Source organism: Zalophus californianus, chromosome 15, assembly GCF_009762305.2.
Source record: "Zalophus californianus isolate mZalCal1 chromosome 15, mZalCal1.pri.v2, whole genome shotgun sequence".
NCBI lineage: Eukaryota > Metazoa > Chordata > Mammalia > Carnivora > Otariidae > Zalophus > Zalophus californianus.
The window spans coordinates 56,504,255-56,523,418 of NC_045609.1; the positions used below are offsets into that span (position 1 = coordinate 56,504,255).

Sequence of the window (19,164 nt, forward strand, 5' to 3'; positions counted from 1 at the left end):
ATGGCTCCCATACAGATTTCCTTTCTATCAAGGCCCTTATAGGCAGCGAGGAATTTAGGATTTTCATAATGGCAAAAACTGAGCCTGAGCAGAGAAGGGAGGGAGGGTTAGGCCATGAGGTGGCTATAAAGGGTTCCTCCCGCAGGAGCTAGAGAACTAGTAGCAAGAGGTCCCCAAACAGGATTTCCGTGGAGTGTGATAATGCACAAAGGGCAGCAGGCAACTACAGCAACAAGGGGAGAAAGAGAAGGAAGGTCCAGGCTTGGGTAGCAACAAACGGCTGTGGGAGACCTCACAGCAAAACACTGCAAAGCCACCAAATCCCTTGCTGTTAAAATCAGTCACTGACAATCGCCCTTAACAATGTGGCGGTCTTATGTATGAAGTTCTGAGATATACAATACGGCATTGACCTGCATAAAGCTTTTCAGATTCCTCACTGTGTGAACTGTGTTCAGCTCTCTCTTGCACAACTATCGTCCTCTCTCCCTAACTCCAGCCAAACTCAACTACCTGCAGTTCCCACACATCTTGTGCTCTCTTGGCCTCTGGACTTTTTGGCCTTTGCTGGGAAGTCCACCACAAATGTCCACCCTAAAATACTTCCCAACCCCCTACCCTCTCCTCCACAGAGTAATCCTTGATTCCCCACCCCTCACACTTCTCAAACCCCACAGCCTGTCCCTTCCTCTGAAGTCCCATGGCTTTCTCTCCACACTTCCCTACGGTACCTAGGTCTGTACCACTTATAACCTCATACCAGTATCTTAGTTCCTCAAAAGACCATCATGTGTTGAGAGCTCTGTCTATACTAATTACATCCTTTTTACCCCCAGCTATGCCTGTTTCAGTACCCTGAACAGAACAGGCACTAAACAAATAAGCAAAAAATTTTAGCAAATTTTAAGAGCATGATCCATTTATTCAGCAAAGAAAAACACGAAGTATATTACAGTATGTACATATACATACATGCATCTGTGTATGATTAGGATGTCTACGTGTGTTTGTGTATAGGAGAAAATGCCAATATAAACAAATGAAATTTTTGAGCAGTTATCTCAGAATGATTCACAAAGAGGTCTTGAAGAATATCTTTCACTGATGTAAAATCTAGTAAAGAAATGTGGTCAAAGGGAAAAACCTATCTTTATAGCAGGCTATAAAAAGGACCTTGGTTGATCATATTTTAATGAAATTCCTCTTGCAGACATGTGGGCAAATACAAACATCACAAATAATTGAAGAGTCTGGTTGCTCAACTAAAACAGCACTTTTCTCAGGAGGGAGCCACTTTGAAGATAACTAATGTAATGTGCCTGAATATGGCAAATCATTATTCAGCATTCTATAGAACTGGAAAACAATCTGAAAAATCTATCACCATAAATCACTGCTTTAACATTACAAAAAGGCATACATTTCTCAGGTGAAATACACAACTATGAATTCTGAAGAGGATACAATTAAGATTTCACCAATGTAAATACATTACGTGGGGGAAAACAAACAAAACTAAAGGTACAAAGTGGCAACTGTTAATACTGATTTTTCAAGCAGAAAGCAAGAGTAGTTCCTGCAAACTACCTACCAACAAGTCTGTCATCATTTCACAATAACACTCCAGACTAATAACTGAACAGTGAAAATACTGAAAAAACAATGTGGTAATTATTTGAGTTCTCTAAGAACATATGATGCTTAGCTTTATTAGCTTTCTCTTGATAGCATTACCAAATTGGAAATCACAAATGCTCTACCTCAAATTCAACAGCACTCGGCAATTTTTCATGAAGTCACTATAGACAAATTTATAAAAAAAAAATAAACTTGAGTTTTGTCTGGGTTCTACTATTTATTAGCTATGTGAACAAAAAAAAAAAAATCATTTAGCTTCTATGAAGCTCAGATCCCTCGGCCACAAAACAGAGATAACATCTATGCTATCTCCTTCCCAGAGTTGTTTTAAGGATTAAAAGTGTCAGTACACTCACAGACTGTGTTAAGTTTCCTTGGGCCACACAAGTCTGAGAATCCAATGAAAGTAGTATCTCCCTTGCCCCCCCAAAATGCACATTCACACAAAACTAAGTGTGTAATTTCAGAGAACCCATGGAACCCTGAAGCCAGAGCTTCTGGTTCAACTTTGTACATCCAAAGCCTACCACACTGCTGGTATAGTCATATATGAGTACTGATTAACTGGCCAACCTATCTGCAATATTAACTGTACAATTTTTTCTAGATGACTAATTGGCAATATGCATCAAAAACTGCCTTAAAAATGTTGATATCCTTTGATTCAGTAATTCCACTTCCAAGAATTTATCCTATAAAAGATTCAGAGACACATTAAAATACTTATGTGCTAGGGTAGCCAAATGCATTATTTCCAATAGGAAAAAAGGCAAAAAAAATCAAGGAACGAAGGGATGAAAGGAAAAGGGAAGGGAAGGGAAGGAAGAAAAATAATCAGAATATCTTATAACTGGGAAATGGGGAAAATTACAATATCCAAGTTATAGAATACCACATAAACACATTTTTTAAAAAATTAACAATATGAAGACAAGCTTACAGATGTTAGAGTAAAAACTAATTTATATGTAACTTATTAACAGTTAGTAAGTAGTTAGTATCAAACAAATACTAAGCTCTGTATGTTACACAAATTTTTTGAAATCATATATATAACATGAACCCAATTTTTTAAAAACTCTAAATAATGTGGATGAATGTGAAGAAAGAAGTAAAGATGGAAGAAAATGTTAATGGTAATTACATCCAGATGATTTTTATTTTCTTCTTTATATTTCTCTGTAAATTTTGTACAGTGATCTTATATCATTACGTCAAAATCAGAAAAAAATATATACATATATATCCTTTTGGGGAAAAAAAAAGATATCAATCTGGAGTAGAACAATGTTATCAACAGCTTGAATAAGAATTTATAAAAAGTCCATGCTATTCAAATTTGCAGTGAGCACAAGGTTTAAGGAACTGCTAACACCAAGAATTCAAAATACCTGGATTCAAGATTCAATACAAGATCCAAATAATTTGGTCTGGTTAAAACACTTTGGGTGAAACCAGGAGCACAAAATATGGCACTGACTTCCCAGACTTCCAATTAAACAAGGCAGACTAACCACAAGTATGTCTTTTCCCTCCTGAAACTCCATTAAAATGTCAATACAGGAATAAAAAGGATGTAGTACACAAGGACAAAAAGAAGACATTAAGAAAAAAATCTCAAGATATTTTTGAAAAATTGAAAATGAACAGAAGATGGCAAAGCAGAGGAAACCATAACAGAACAAAAGGGGGCTGGTGTCACCGAACACAAGAGATACTTGAGACACTCACACACTGAAAAGTAGGGAACAGATGTAGGGCTAAACACATAGGGGAATTGTATAAAAATATGTTTATGGAAGGCTTGGATGCCCAAGTCCCCTTCTCCACCCATTACAAAGCTAGATGAACAACCTCAACTCCTCCCTACAGTAGACCAGAGGCACCTTCCCCTAGAGAACTCCACCATAAAAGCTGCAGAATTAGGGACTAGGGACTGCAAGGAGAGTAGAATCCAGGGACTGAAAACAGGGTGGGGGGATTAAGTTAAATAAAAATCTTTAGGCTGAATGAAAGGATCTGCCACTTTCCCAGCCCTTTCCCCACTCTTCGGCAATCAGGCCTTTACCACCAGACCGGTATGTGGAGGGACACCCTGCATAGTGGTTAAGCTCAAACTCTAGCACTGTGTTCTGTAGGTTCAAATCCTTACTCTGCCACTTTCCATCTGTGAATCCTTGGGCAAGTTACTTAACCTCAGGGCCCCAACTCCTCATCTGAAAAATAAGGATAATACACCTCATAACATGGAGGAAGAAAATCGTGAAGAATGAGAATCACTGAATTTGAAATATATAGGATTCCAACTAGCCCTTGGCATTTCTATCTGTAGTACTCTCAACTTATCATTTCACTCCAGAGAAGCAGAAGAAATACTTATGAAACAATTTCATCCCTCTATTATGTTGGGATATTCAAGGAAAAGTAAATTCAAAAGACGATCAATAAAACAAATGGGAGGAAAGAATCCTTTAGAAGCCATCAATTTTTCAATAATATCCTTCATTATACTGCAAGTGTTCTCAAATGAAGGGGAAGGGAAGTGGACAGTGACCTCCCCTGGTCCAGATCATCCAAAGATCATAGTGGACCAATTAAAGAACAGGCACAAACTGCCCAGGTGCTACACAATTGAGAGCTTACAATGTCTTAAAAGCTAAGGATGCAAGAGTGAGCAAGAATGCCACTGTCCTTGCCCTAGCAGAACTAACTAAAGTACCCAGCAGGCTAGTGCAACAGCCTGAGATAAATCAAATCCTATAATTGGTAAACTAATTTAACATTTCAGAATTGCCAGTACCAAATTAAGTTGGAACTAGAGACCTACATTATGTGCTGTTAGTATCCATATCAATGACCATTTTTTTTAAATGTAAACTATGTATCAGGAACTTTGATAAATGTTCTACATAAATTACCTCACTTAAATCAAACAACAATTCTATTAAACAGATATTATTTCCCTCATTTCACAGATGAGGACAATGAGATCAAAGAGGTGGAATAATATGTCCGTGACTACACAGGTATGCAGAGGCGGCACTGGGATGCCTCAAGTCTCTCTGACTTGTTTTTTCCAATCCACAACGGTCAGGTTGCAAGAGGTACCCTCTAAAATCAGAGGATAATGAATTCAGGCCTGGGTCAGAGATACCCCGTTTAATTCTGCCCTTTTCTTTTTAATTTTCTCTAAATGTTCTCAATTTAGTATTTTGTCTAGTGGTAGTATATATAAAATTATTATGGGGAAAAAAGTTGTGCATAAAATCTCAAGTAAGAGGCATCCTACATTAGACTTAAAACTATTTACTAGTTCCCTAAAAGTCTATTTAGTGACCTTCATTGTATGAAATACCAATCCATTTAGCCTGATAGAATCTACTAAATTTAAAAAAAGGTGTGTGTGTATATATCTATGTGCACATGTGTGATGTATACGTATATATAGTATTTTCTAGTTTCAAAATATTTCCAAAATTTTATTTTCTCATGCCTTCAGAAGAACCTTTAAAAATCAAATACTTGAGAAGTGAAAAGATTAACAATATAAATATTTTTATAATTCACATAGGGACAGAAGGTTCTAGCTTCTGTGGCATTATTAATACGCTATGATATGCCTTGGGTAAATCATTTCATCTCTGGGCCTCACTAAAGGGAAATCAGATGACACAATCTCTAAGGTGCATCGAACCTTTAAAAATTCTATGACAGTACAAATAACCAGGAAACCTCATAAAACATTTTCAAAGCATGATCAACTATGTCTTTGTACAGGACAAGCAAGGGACTATAGTAGAAAGAGAAATCTAATCAGCATTTACTTTTTCATCTGGACCACTTAATTTAGCAGCTCCCTTAAGCAGCATATCCGCATTGGAGATGCAGAGCTGACAAGACTCCAAGGAACCGCCAACTCTTGGGGAATAACACCTGGCCAGTTCTTGTTCTTTTCATCTAAAGGTACTCAGTCGGAAATTAAAGTAAACCCCACTTTTATAGCCCATGAAAACTGTTTCCCTCTATCTAAACAATCTGTCTATCTCAGCCTCAAGGAACTAATAAAAGAAGAAAGGTGAAGCCAGCTGAATGATTACTCTTCTTTAGTAAATAGGGTGAGGATTTTAAAAAGTGCTGAAATCTGTCCATGGTGTAGCAAAGTAGGACTCAGAGTTTTCACCTATTTGCTCTCTCTGGTTCCTCTTTAGTAAACTAGAAATGTGCACCAAACATGAAAAAGGAGAAAGTTATGTGAATAAATGCAGGACTGAGGTTTTCAAAGATCCCACACTCTAAGTTTTCTCCTTACTTGCAATTAAATATTTAGGTTACCTGATTAAATTAAAACACAAGCCTCAGGGCATGTTTACAATAATTTATAAAGTTACAGGCCAGGCCACTGTGGTTTTTTTTTTTTTTTTTAAAGATTTTATTTATTTATTTGACAGAGAGAGAGAAAACACAAGCAGGGGGAGTGGGAGAGGGAGAAGCAGGCTTCCCACCGAGCAGGGAGCCTGATGCGGGGCTTGATCCCAAGACCCTGGGATCATGACCTGAGCTGAAGGCAGACGCTTAACAACTGAGCCACCCAGGAGCCCGCCACTGTGGTTTAAATTTACAACTTAATTTTGTAATTAAGCCTCAAAGAATATAGTGGTGGAGTGGAATGGGGGAGAAGAATGCAAATACGTATACCGATTTTCAACAAGAGTAACAAAAAATAAACACAAGAATAAAATTTAACCAATCAAAATTAAATATTTTAAAATATCTCAATTCAGGGAGGCTGGGTGGCTCAGTCAGTTAAGCCTCTGCCTTAGGCTCAGGTCAGTGGCCCTGGGGTTCTGGGATCGAGCCCCACACTGGTCTCCCTGCTCAGCAGGGACTCTGCTTCTCCCTCTCCCTCGCACTGCCCCCCGCCCCTGCCATGCTCACTCCCTTGCTGGTGCGCTCTCTCTCAAATAATAAAATCTATAAATAAATAAATGAATAAATAAATAAATAAAATCGCTCAATCACATCTTCCTCTCAAAAGTGCAAAAATACCAGAAATCAGTTATGTTCATTTTACGCTTGTAGACAATGAAGTCAAAATTAGAGTAAAGAACTTCAGTAAAATCCATACAGTAAAGGAAATAGGGGGCGCCTGGGTGGCTTAGCCGTTGAGCGTCTGCCTTTGGCTCAGGTCATGATCCCAGGGTCCTGGGATCGAGCCGCGCATCGGGCTCCCTGCTCAGCAGGAGGCCTGCTTCTCCCTCTCCCACTCCCCCTGCTTCTGTTCCCTCTCTCACTGTGTCCTCTGTCAAATAAATAAATAAAATCTTCTTTAAAAAAAAAAAAAGGATTAAAATTCAAAGCTCCTGATTACAAGATCCAAGCTCTATTCAAAAATCAAGATGCCTAATCAAAGATCCTGTAAAAATTCAATTACTCAGGCTTCTGCTCACTGAGTTAAAAATGTCTATGCAGGAAATACACTCTCTGGCAAATTTCACAGAGGAAAATTAAAAGTTTAAACATACTTAAAGGGCCTGATAAAATAGATACCAGCATAATAAACAGATGAGAATTTTTTACAATTTTAACAAGTCTTTGACTTAAATTTTTTTTTTTAAGATTTTATTTATTTGTGAGAGAGAGAGAGAGAGAGAGAGAGCACAAGCAGGGGGAGCGGTAGGCAGAGGGAGAAGCAGACCCCCTGCTGAGCAGGGAGCCCAGTGGGGAACTCGATCCCAGGACCCTGGGATCATGACCTGAGCCGAAGGCAGACGCTTAACCATCTGAGCCACCCAGGTGTCCCTGACTTAAAATTTAAAACCACACCACCCTACAGGAATTGAGAGAGTAAATTAATACATACTGATTAATACATTCTAAGCTAATAGTACAAGTTTGGAGTTGAGGCTTTACACATTTTTAAATATCCCATATACCCCCTTATATCCCTGCACCTCCAGAAATTATGAATCTACAAAAGCCTTCCCCGACCACATATATCCAATCACTAGAGGGTTTACCAGAAATCACTTTTCAGAGAGAAATAGGTTAGGGAAGTAGAATTTTATTAACAATTATTTATTTTATTCCAAATAAATCTTTGTAACTAACATACTTTTCTAAATGCAATACACTTAACTTGTAGATTAAAACATTTTTTTAGGGTCTAGAGCCATGGTTCTCTAAGATCAATCAGAAATGTCTGAGGACAGTTTTGGTTGTCACTACTAGCATCTACTGGATGGAAACCAAGAACTCTGCTAAACATCCAACAATGTACAGGTCAGCCTCCCACAAAAAAGAATTATCTGGCTCCAATGTCAACAGTGCCAAAACTGAGAAACCTTGGTCTACAATCTAACTTGTATTATAAGGACTATTAAGGTTTACTTACCTTTGAATTTAATATCCAGACCACTAAATTCCAATTCAACTCCTTGAAGTGCTTCTCCCAGAGTTTCATGGTAATGACTGATACTTTTTTTTGACCCCACACAGAATGGAAGTGAAAAGTACTTATATGTCTCTTGGCGATTATGGTAGGGCCCAACAGTATTCATCCATAAGACAACTTCCTCTTTATCTTGATACTGAAACAAAAAAGCAAATCACAGTACATTTTTTAAAAAATCTAATTCAAATTAAGGGAATATTTGTTATTTGTTCTAAACAAAAGTGTACTGCCTGTTTGGGAACCTATAAAATAAAATACTGGAAGTTTATTTTAATCTGATGATCAATGTCCACACCTTAAAAAAGACATTTGGTAAATTTTACACTTGTAGACAATGAAGTCAAAATTAGAGATCAAGACCCTGAGATCAAGACCTGAGCTGAGCTCAAGAGTTGGATGCTTAACCAACTGAGCTGCCCAGGCACCCCAACACTTGGTGAATTTTAAAATTTTATCTTCTGATTGTGGTCTCAGGTAGATCCACCTTTTCTTAAACTTTGTTTTATAGACGGTATTATATAAACAAAGTCCAAGAGCATACAAAAGTCCAATACCGCATCAAATAATGATGAACCCAGAAACAACATTATTCACCATGCTAATATGGACATGGAAGGAGGAAAGAAAATCAATAGCTTACCCAGAAACTCATGTTAATCATTAGAAACTAAAAAATCTAATGTTGCCAGAAAGCACAAATAAAATTTCATCTACTTTCTAATCTTTTCCATGGCCATTGGTCAAAGTACTAGAAAGGAGAGAAATGACTAAACAAGAGGAAGAGAAAGCCACACTATGAAATCTCCACAGTCCATTCAAGCCATCATTCTATCCTCCCCTCTTTATTAGCCTGAAAGACATAAACTGTATGCATGTTTCTTTGAATAAATAACTATGGCTCTCCCCATCAGTATACACTGTATGTAGCTAAATCTGGAGTGTGGTCCAATGACTTTGGGTAGGTGACCACCTTTCCAGCATCCAACTAGGGGATATGCCAAAGATTTCTAAGATCTCAAGTTTAAAATTTCAATGAGTCTATTTAAAGCAATTACCCGAATAATTTTAAAACTAGTAACCCTAATCAGCAATGTAAATTGAAGACAACATTGGATACAATTTAAGTCAACTAGTAGTGTAGAAGTTAAATCACTGAACAATTATTTACTGAGTGCCTGCCACGTATAAATAATTATGTTTGTAACTGAGGATATAGCTTTTAACAAAACATGTTCCCTGCCCTACTGGAGCTCAGAGCCTAAAGGGAAAGATGGACACTGAACAAACAATCATAATAAAGTAAGGTGCTATGGAGCATATAACAGAGGAAGCTCTCCAACTAACCAAACTACCAAATTCTTACCTCCAGTCCTCCATCTAAAATATACAAACTTTTTTGATTAAAATCCAAGCTCTCCAAAAACATACTCATTCCACCCAAATCTAGCCTTTCTTTGATCTTTGTTTTTCTAATGGTACCACCATTGTCTCAGGAGACTCAAACCCCAAGTCCCTCTGTATTCCAAAAAACAGTGACTTGTCTACTCTTACCCAGAGCATCTGCCTCTTCCTTTTGATTCACACCACCAGCACCCTATGACTTAGATCTAATCACCTCATCTTCAAATATAATAAATCTCATTGTTCATATAAGACATCATACAGGTCATTTAGAAAGTAATAAACTATCTTACTTTTTGAATATATGAGACATATACCAAGCATAGTGGTATTAAGGATACACAGTTGACCCTTGAACAAGGCAGAGTTAGTGTTACCAACCCACCCCAGTGTCAAAAATCCATTATGTAACTTTTGACCCGCCCAAAAACTTAACCACTAATAGCCTACTGTTTTTTTGTGTGTTTTTTTTAAAAGATTTTATTTATTTATTTGACAGAGAGACACAGCGAGAGAGGGAACACAAACAGGGGGAGTGGGAGAGGGAGAAGCAGGCTGCCCGCTGAGCAGGGAACCCGATGAGGGGCTCGATCCCAGGACCCTGGGATCATGACCTGAGCCCAAGGCAGACGCTTAACGACTGAGCCACCCAGGTGCCCCTAATAGCCTACTGTTGACCAGAAGCCTTACCGGCAATATAAACAGTCAATTAACACATTTTGTATGTTATATGTATTATATAGTATATTCTTACAATAAAGTAAGCTAGAAAAGAGAAAATGTTAAGAAAATTAAAAGAGAAAATACATTTTATCGTACTGTACTGTATATATGGAAAAAAACCTGCACGTAAGTGAACCTATGCAGTTCAAACCCATGTTGTTCAAGGGTCAATGTACAGATAGAGAAAATACTGTCCTTTCCTTTAAGAAGTTCACCATCCAGGGGCACCTGAGTGGCTCAGTTGTTAAGCGTCTGCCTTCAGCTCCGGTCATGGTCCCAGGGTCCTGGGATCGAGCCCCACGTCGGGCTCCCTGCTCTACGGGAAGCCTGCTTCTCCCTCTCCCCACTCCCCCTGCTTGTGTTCCCTCTCTCGCTGTGTCTCTCTCTGTCAAATAAATAAAATCTTAAAAAAAAAAAGTTCACAATCCATAGTGAAGCCAGACAAGTAAATGATTAATGATGAATAAGTGTTAAAATTAAGGTAATAAAGGGCTATTGTAGCAACAATAAAGGAATGATTAGTTCTGCCTTGGTGGAGAAGAGTCAGAATGAATAGCAATATAGAAAATCATAAGCTGTTTCAAGTGAATTCAGAAAAACAACTGTAGATAATCTTCACGTATGAAGGAGTGAATCAAAGGCCTGAATATATCCATACATCCCCATTCAGTTGACACACCACTCTTCCATCCAATGCTCATGGTCACATAGCACTAATCAATCAAGGTACTCCTTTTTGCCAAACATACAGAGGTGGTTATAGCATAGGAATCCTCAAAGCAGTGAGCTAAACCAATCAATTATCAACTGACCAGATTTGGTATTAGAAACGAAACCTGCTTGCTAGGCAGAAAGCTCTCTGCATAGCATAAGGTACACAAAAAGTATTTAATAAATATAATGGGAAAACACTGAAAAATGCTGAAATGTGAAGTTCATTAGCAACTTACTAAAAAAAAAAAGCTTGAAGTATGTGTACTGACTGATTATGTGCGCTGATTCCAATAGTACCCTTTTAGAGAAAAAAGAAAGGGGAAGAAACAAAATACATCCACTTAAGATTAGAATGAGTAAGAGGACCTATCAATGAGGACCTTGTTATTAATCCTGCTGAGTCCACAGCAATGTTTAAATGTTACTTGTGGAAATAAGCACAAGAACACTCTTCCTATAAATTCCAATACTCATAATTCCTTTAAAAATAGACAAAAACTTGAACATAAAAAGTTTACTTTATATAAACTGAAACATAAGACTAAAATAACCGAAGGGTCACAGTGTATGTTAATCTATACATTCTGAAGTCACTTATTTTAGCCATTCATGAAACCTGAACAGGGCAGGAGACTTGTGATGATGGAAACTGCATGGTTACAAAACCTACACCATTCTGTAGCCACAAAGTCCTTCTGGGAAGAGGCCTGAAATAATAATTAGAAATATATATACTTATGTAATATACACACACCTTCATACATATACATACACACACACACATATAGCAGGTGTGGTTAGGGTGAATATTAAGGTAAAATGCTTCTTTTCTTTTACACCACTCCTTATGCAGACCATGGTCAATATAATGAATGAACTTAAAATGTTACTCTCATTGCAGTTCTTGATTATCTCTGAGAGTAAGTGCTCCCAGGACGAGTTCTTTTTCAAGAGAGGAAATGTGTCTTAAAAATATCTCGAAATTGGAAAATATCAAAAGGAAGATTTCACACAACTTTTTAAAAAGAAAAGAAAGCCTTTCCTTTCCCTAAAGCTGCTGAGAAAGTCCCTATCTCCACCAGTCTGTGGGAAGAGAGCAACAGGTAAGGCTCTTCTATCTCCCCATGGCCAAAAGGCTACCCTAATTCACTTTCAAAACATTCCATGAAGTCCTAGCAAGCTCTTTTTAAATCCTTTCCTTGGAAAAACTCTGAGTTGGCCAATGACACTGAGAAAGACGGAGTTTTATAACTTCCCTGCAGAGTGTAACCAGAAGGGGAGAAAAAAAGTCAAGGAAGCACAGCAGTGAATCAGGGGATCCGGGAGCATGGCCATAGCTCCTTCCACGAGGCCTTCCTGGGAAGTAGCTAAATGAGAGGAGGCCAATTCAGACTACCTGCATTCTTCACCTCATGGTTCCATTCATTTTCCCGTTCTCAGAAGAGTTTCACTGTTACACTGAATTTCTCAGCTGTCCACTCCAGCCAAAACGGCTTATAATATGGTCTTCCCTGCCTTTGCTTTTCTACCTTGTTTCTCATGCCATTCCCCCAAATCTATAATGCCTTCCTTCTCTCCACTTAGCCAATTTCTACTTATCCTTCAAAACTACTCAAATCCTTTCTCAAACCTTCCAATCCTCAGGTGAAGCCTTAACAGATCCATCTCACCATCTTTTCTGACAGTATCATTAGCTAACACTTAGTAAGCACATACTATGTGCTAGGCATAATAGTTCTATGGTCTTTACATGAATATTTAATCCTTGCAAAATTTTATAAGATAGGTCTTATTATTTCCCCATTTTACACATTAAACTAAAGAACAGAGATGTTAAATAATTTGTCCAAGATCATACAACTAATAGTATCATGCTTACAAACTTGGGACTACACTTTTTCTAATCCCTAGTCAGTTTCATTAGCTAAAGAGCAAAAACTAAATGAGGAAAATATGAAAAAAAGTACAGCTGTACAAAGCAACTAAAGACAGTACTGAATAGCGAACAACTTTTCCATTTGAACCTTTAATCTGCCCTAAAGAAAAAAACCTTCCTAAGAAGCTCCTTGTGTTCTAATTTCCAAAGGCATGACCTTTATTCTCAAGATGTCACCAATGTTAGGTCTCTCTTACTTAAGTACTGTTTATGTGCTGGGAAAAGGGAGGCAAAGAAGTTTCGTTTTTTTTTTTTTAAGATTTTTTTTTTATTTATTTATTTGAGAGAGAGAGAGAATGAGAGAAAGCACGAGAGGGAAGAGGGTCAGAGGGAGAAGCAGACTCCCTGCTGAGCAGGAAGCCCAATGTGGGACTCGATCCCGGGACTCCAGGATCATGACCTGAGCCGAAGGCAGTCACTTAACCAACTGAGCCACCCAGGCGCCCAAGAAGTTTTCCTTCTTGATAGCGACCATGAATTACTTTTTCTTGGGAGGAACACTTGAGGAGATAGTGTTACTGTTGTACTCGTGTAAAATCTGAATAAAGAAGTGAGAATTTGTATATACAGGCAAAGGACTAAGGGTTCAGAACAAGCACCCAAATGCCACCACTTTCATGGGATGAAGTAAAAGATAAAGGCTTGTTTTAAAAGATGTATCTGAGAGGGCGCCTGGGTGGCTCAGATAGTTAAGCGTCTGCCTTCCACTCAGGTCATGATCCCAGGGTCCTGGGATCGAGTCCCGCATCAGGCTCCCTGCTCCTTGGGAGCCTGCTTCTCCCTCTCTCTCTCCCTCCGTCTCTCATGAATAAATAAATAAAATTTTTTAAAAAAAATATGTATCTGAGAAAGCAAAATCTAGTTCTGAGAGCATTTCAGAAATCATAATTTCAATGCTTTTTATTTAAAACACATCAGAATTTTAATACAAACAAATGACAAAATACCGAAGTATATGTTCGGATAGCCTCCTCAGATAACTGTGCTCTTTCTCTCTCTCTCTCAAAATAGCTTTGTACCTAAATAAACTTTTGGTCTATACCACAGAGAACAGCTGAAAATAGGACAATGAATTATGGTATTTCCTAAAACTGATCTATATTAAAGTACTCACAAATTCACCTGTAGTAGAGTCTGTTCTCTTTATAAATCTTCAAATAAGTTTTAAAGAGTTCCTATACTCTTTTTTTTTAGATTTTTATTTATTTATGTATGTATTTGACAGAGAGAAAGACAGCAAGAGAGGGAACACAAGCAGAGGGAGCAGGAGAGGGAGAAGCAGGCAGCCTGACGCAGGGCCCCATCCCGGGACCCTGGGATCTTGACCGAGCTGAAAGCAGACCCTTAAGGACTGAGCCACCCAGGCGCCTCAAGAGTTCCTATACTCTTAAAGACAAAAAAAAAAAAGGCTGCTATTTGCCAAAGGAAAGCAAACAAACTATTCCTAAAATCACTCAGTGGTATAACTGTTTCTAGCAGAGGCTGACTATAAGCTACCCTAGGAACAGATCAGGTCCTTCTAATATTACCTACCAGAGGTACAATGCGCCACGAAGAAATGGGAGGTTAGCCTAATTAGGGCCCTAAATCACAAGAGGCATCCCAAAGACTATGCATCTTAAATGAACAGTGGTCTGGATTTGTTCACTGCGCTTTAAGCAATAGGGTTTCACGCTTCCAACACTGCATATTCTTGTCCCTAGTAGCTCCCTAATTACTCAAGTCACTCAACAAGCACTGATTAAATGCCACTGTGCCAAGCACAGAACCTGGGTATGTTAACAGACCAAAAAAAAAAAAAAAAAACTGACTTTGTGATCCTGCGGAAACAGAACCCATAAAACTTCAAGTACAAACCATAAAATGCATTAAGATTCTGGTGCCCTTCATTATTGGTTTTTGGTGCTGACATCTTTACTTAGTATTACTACGGAAATTATACCTACAAGACAAGTTAGAAAAAGCAAGGACCAGAGAGTCACTAGGCCTCTTCAGGTCGTTAGGAAAATGAGGGTGTTGGAGTAAATGATCTCAAGACTTCTGAGTTCTAAAATTCTGATTCTCAATTTGAAATCTTTTTTTGGAATCTTGGGAGACATGGTAATCTAACTATAGATGTTTCCAAGTTCTCTGAGTTTCAGAAAACCAAATAAGCATAAACCACACCTTCTACATCCTTCACTCACTCTAAAATGTCTTTTTTATGACCCTTAATCACATATTGAGGGCTTGTCTTTCATGAAAGGGCTCATTATTTTTTTATTCCAAACAGTATGTCCTGCAATCCATGTATAATTCAACCTTAGAAAGGTGAAAGGACACATCTTTATGTATTCTAGATACATACCCTACAGAGAGTATATACAAGGCAACGGCGTATTTCCTTCCCATTATCCTTATGAGAATATTAAAAGAGCTCTGCATTTAAAAGTGCATAAAAGGGACACCTGGGTGGCTCAGTTGGTTAAGCATCTGCCTTCGGCTCAGGTCATGATCTCGGGGTCCTGCGATAGAGTCCCTCATTGGGCTCCTTGCTCAGCAGCGAGCCTGCTTCTCCCTCTGCCTGCCACAGCCACTGCCCCTGCTTGTGCTCTCTCTCTGACAAATAAATAAAATCTTAAAAAAAAAAAGCATAAAAAATACCATGTCAGATGGTCAGCTGAATCCTAATTCAGTAGGTAAAATAAGAGATATAAGGAGCTTTGTGAAACTACATAAACTAGTTATCCCTTAAGACCAGCTATATAATTTGTGGGACCCAGTCCAAAATAAAAATGCAGGTCTCCTTGTTCAAAACTTATTAACGGGTTCCCAGCTGGCTCAATCAGTGGAGCATGTAACTCTTAATCTCAGGGTCATGAGTTCAAGGCCCATGATGGATGTAGAGCTTAAAAAAAAAAAAAAAACTTATTAAAAATTTCTAGATGGTGACAGCAGAGCTTCAAAACAAGCACAGTATCCACATGCTTGCACATATTATGTGACTGCACAGGTCAAATGCCCATTAAGTAGGCCCTATCCCTCTTTAATGCAAATCCAAACATCTCCTCAGTAACAACCCATTCGTGGAGTTAGACTTACCCAAAAATTTCTTTAAGCACTTAAAAATAATATCAATACAGAGAACTACTCAATTTAATACCAAATGTTTTACTGTCCTATTTTTAGAATAAAGGGCTGCAGAGTATATCCTATGAAAGTGTAAAAGACTATTAAATCAGACTGTCTGAGCTCAAATCCTACCTCATCCCTACTGGCTGTGTGGCCCCAGACAAGTAACTTAACCTCTGTAGCATTGGTTTCCTCATCTATAAAAAGGGTATAATATTATCTCCCTCACAAGGTTATTTATATTTAAAATAAGACAATATATGTAAAGAACTGAGAACAGTGCCTAGCACATGTTGCCAACAAAAGTCATATTAGTTATTATTTCTATCTGGAAACTCTCTTCACAGAAAGTTAATCTAAAGGGCAAACTAACTTCTGAAAATTGCTCTTTAATTAATAATTCAATCCCACAGGTTTTTATTACACACCTACTCAACACCCTTCCCTTGGCAATCTTTCTCCTCCTTCAATATCGTTCTCTCTTCACTAGCTACTTCCGTCCTCTTGGTAGGAAAAAAATTCACTTGACCATAACCTTTTCAGTACTTTTATCTGGCTAAGGTAAATGCCCAGTTTTCAAGAAATATTTTTTAAAAACTTGGGGAAAGTAAAAATGTTGGCTAATAGCCAAAAAAAAGACACTTATTTAAATTTTATACTTATGGCTTAATGTTATTCTTCCTATAACCGTTTTGCTTTTTAAATAATGTATATTAATAACAGGTAACCAAGTTGAGACCAGTTCAATGTAGACATGAATAAAATGAAATGGATTCTAAATCTTTCTGCCCAGCAATTACCCCCCACACACTACATCCTCTCAAAAAGCGTTTCTATATATTTTATATTCTATTACTGTTATAAAAAATTGAAATGTTCCCGGCAATAAAATTTCAGTGAAATCTTTATTTACATTGTTAATCTATAAATTAAACTCAGGCCTTTTTATATACCTCCAATTGGTGAAATATTAATAGTTTTCCCTACTTATAGCAGTTTATATAAAACACAAGATCAAAAAGAAGAATATTAATCTTAAATTTGTATGCCTGTGTGGTAAGAGAGAACTGTGAGTTTTGTTACTTTCCCTAAGTGTTCAAAAAACTGGAAAAATATTAGTGACAATACAATTGACTAAAAGGATGCCCACTGCAAATGAACAGTTTTACACTTTTAGATTTTACCTGGCAGAGAAAACAACAGGAAAGAGTTTAACTGTTTAAACTGTGAACAAAATTATCTTAAGGCGACATCACAAATATAGCACAAAAACATGTCACTGATTTCAGATTCGTGTCTCCCCCCTCAAAAAAATACAAGGAAGAAGTTTCTGGCTGTGACTGAAGGTACAATAGCCAAAAGCTCAGAGCTCCATCAGCTAAAATAAAAGCCCAGCCAACCCAGAACTAGAGAAAAGAAGTCTGGTTAATTACAAATAAAATCTAAAGTAGGGTCCACTGAATAAATAAGGACGATCGCTTCACTTCCTTACCTATTAGGAATAACAGAAGACTCCCCCAAATCTTTCAGATCTGGTACGTACACATCCTCTCACGAAAAATCACGTCATTAATGAGTTACGATATTAGAAAAAAAAAAAAAATTACTCGCTAAGCAACATCTCAATTTACAAGACTTCCCTGCCTGGCTCACATCTACCACTCCGAAAACCATCGAGTTACAGCCCTAAATGAGGCACTGGAAGAGTCGTTAACATCCACGCTTTGATGTGAAAATGCCAATTAAATAAACAGCCAATCAATTTTAAGCCAAACGCAAAAGGGACTGTTCTCGGCCTACAAAAACACTGGGAACCTCAAGACCCCTTACAGCCAAAAGATGCACGGAGACCACTGGGACGGGAGCCTCATCTCGGGGCTGGAAAGGGTGAGCAGAAAGTTACAAGAAAGGCCCAGAACTGAGTGCGTGTGGATTGAGTGCATGCATGCACACGTGTAACCTGCTCTTCACCCCAAGTTTATCAATGTTGTCCCCACGCCAGGGGTTTGATCCGGTTTGGGCAGGAGAGAAAATAAAGGCCGGTGAGGACCAAGAAGTGGCGGATATTTCCTGGTTAGTGTATGACGGGTAATCGTGATGCATCCATCTTCCGCTGTGTCGCAGCCCCCAGTTGCCAGAGCGCAGCTCTCTTCCCTGGGGGCACCAACCCCGAGCCCAGCTGCCCGCGGCCCCTCCCGGAGGGAGTGAGCGCCGACCCTCACCACGCTCCCGCCTCGGCCCCCCAGCCCTTGGAGCGTGGCGCCATTTAGATGTGGGTTGGACAACGAGGCCCTGGCGCTCGGGAGCGGAGTCCTGCCCCGGGAGCGCACACAAACGCCTCCTCCCAGCTCCCGGGGTTCCTGCTCCGCCAGGCCCAACCGGAAGGCGTCCACGGCGGCCGCGGGGCTCCACCGGGCCGCCCAGCGCTCCAGGCCGCACCGTGCCGGACCGGGCGGCGGGCCGGAGCTGTGGGCCGGGGACGGCCGCGCCGGCCGGGGGGCGCCTCTCACCGTGTGCTCGTGCTCGTCCGCCCGGGCCCGGGGCAGCACCAGCAGCAACAGCGCGGCGGCCGCCGCCACGCCAGGAGCGCTCGGCAGCGGCCTCATCCTCCGCGCTCCCACCGGCACGGCGCCGGCCCACCGACTCCTCCACCTCCGCCGCCGCCTCCGCCTCCGCCGCCGCCTCCGCCGCGGCTGATTCGCATCCACGGGGCGCGGACAGACGCACGGGGTCCAGGCCCAGCCGCTGGCTCCTCCGCGCCACCGCCGTCACCGCCCGCTCCCGAGCCTCCCCCGCCCCCCGGCGCCTCTCAGCCTCTTCCTCTGACTCAGCCACGTCATCCGGCCACCCCGGCACACGCCGGAAGTGCCTCGCGACGCGGGGCCGCAACGGCCGCCGGCCGCCCCACCCGGGAGGCGCGAGCCCTGGCCGCGCAGGGGCCCTGCTCCGGCCGCCCCGCGCGCCCCCCGGTCGCCCACCTGGCCCGTTGGGTCCTCGGGGCCGGCCACCCCTGGGCCTCGGGAGCGGCGGCGCGCACCCACGGCCTCGGCCTGGAGCCTCGCGCGGGCGCCTGACCCGCGCGCGCTTCGGGCCGCGTCCGGGCGCTGGGAGCTGTGTGACCTTGGCCAAACCGTTTAAGTTTTCCTGGCCTCATTTTCCTCGGCTGTGAAATGGGGTGGGACCTGCAGCT

At 40.3% G+C, this 19,164-nt stretch overlaps 1 protein-coding gene across 1 annotated transcript in view; it reads right to left on the reverse strand.

Annotated features, from left to right (window-relative positions):
* The window catches only part of TM9SF3 (transmembrane 9 superfamily member 3), a 76,436-nt gene extending 57,654 nt beyond the window's left edge, over positions 1-18,782 (reverse strand). The window contains exons 1-2 of the mRNA XM_027595817.2: positions 18,485-18,782; positions 8,030-8,225 (exon numbers count right to left, since the gene is read on the reverse strand). Coding sequence (XP_027451618.1) covers positions 8,030-8,225; positions 18,485-18,580 — 292 coding nt within the window. The 5' untranslated portion in view covers positions 18,581-18,782. The remainder of the gene's footprint in view (positions 1-8,029; positions 8,226-18,484) is intronic.
* Between the last annotated feature and the right edge of the window lie 382 nt (positions 18,783-19,164).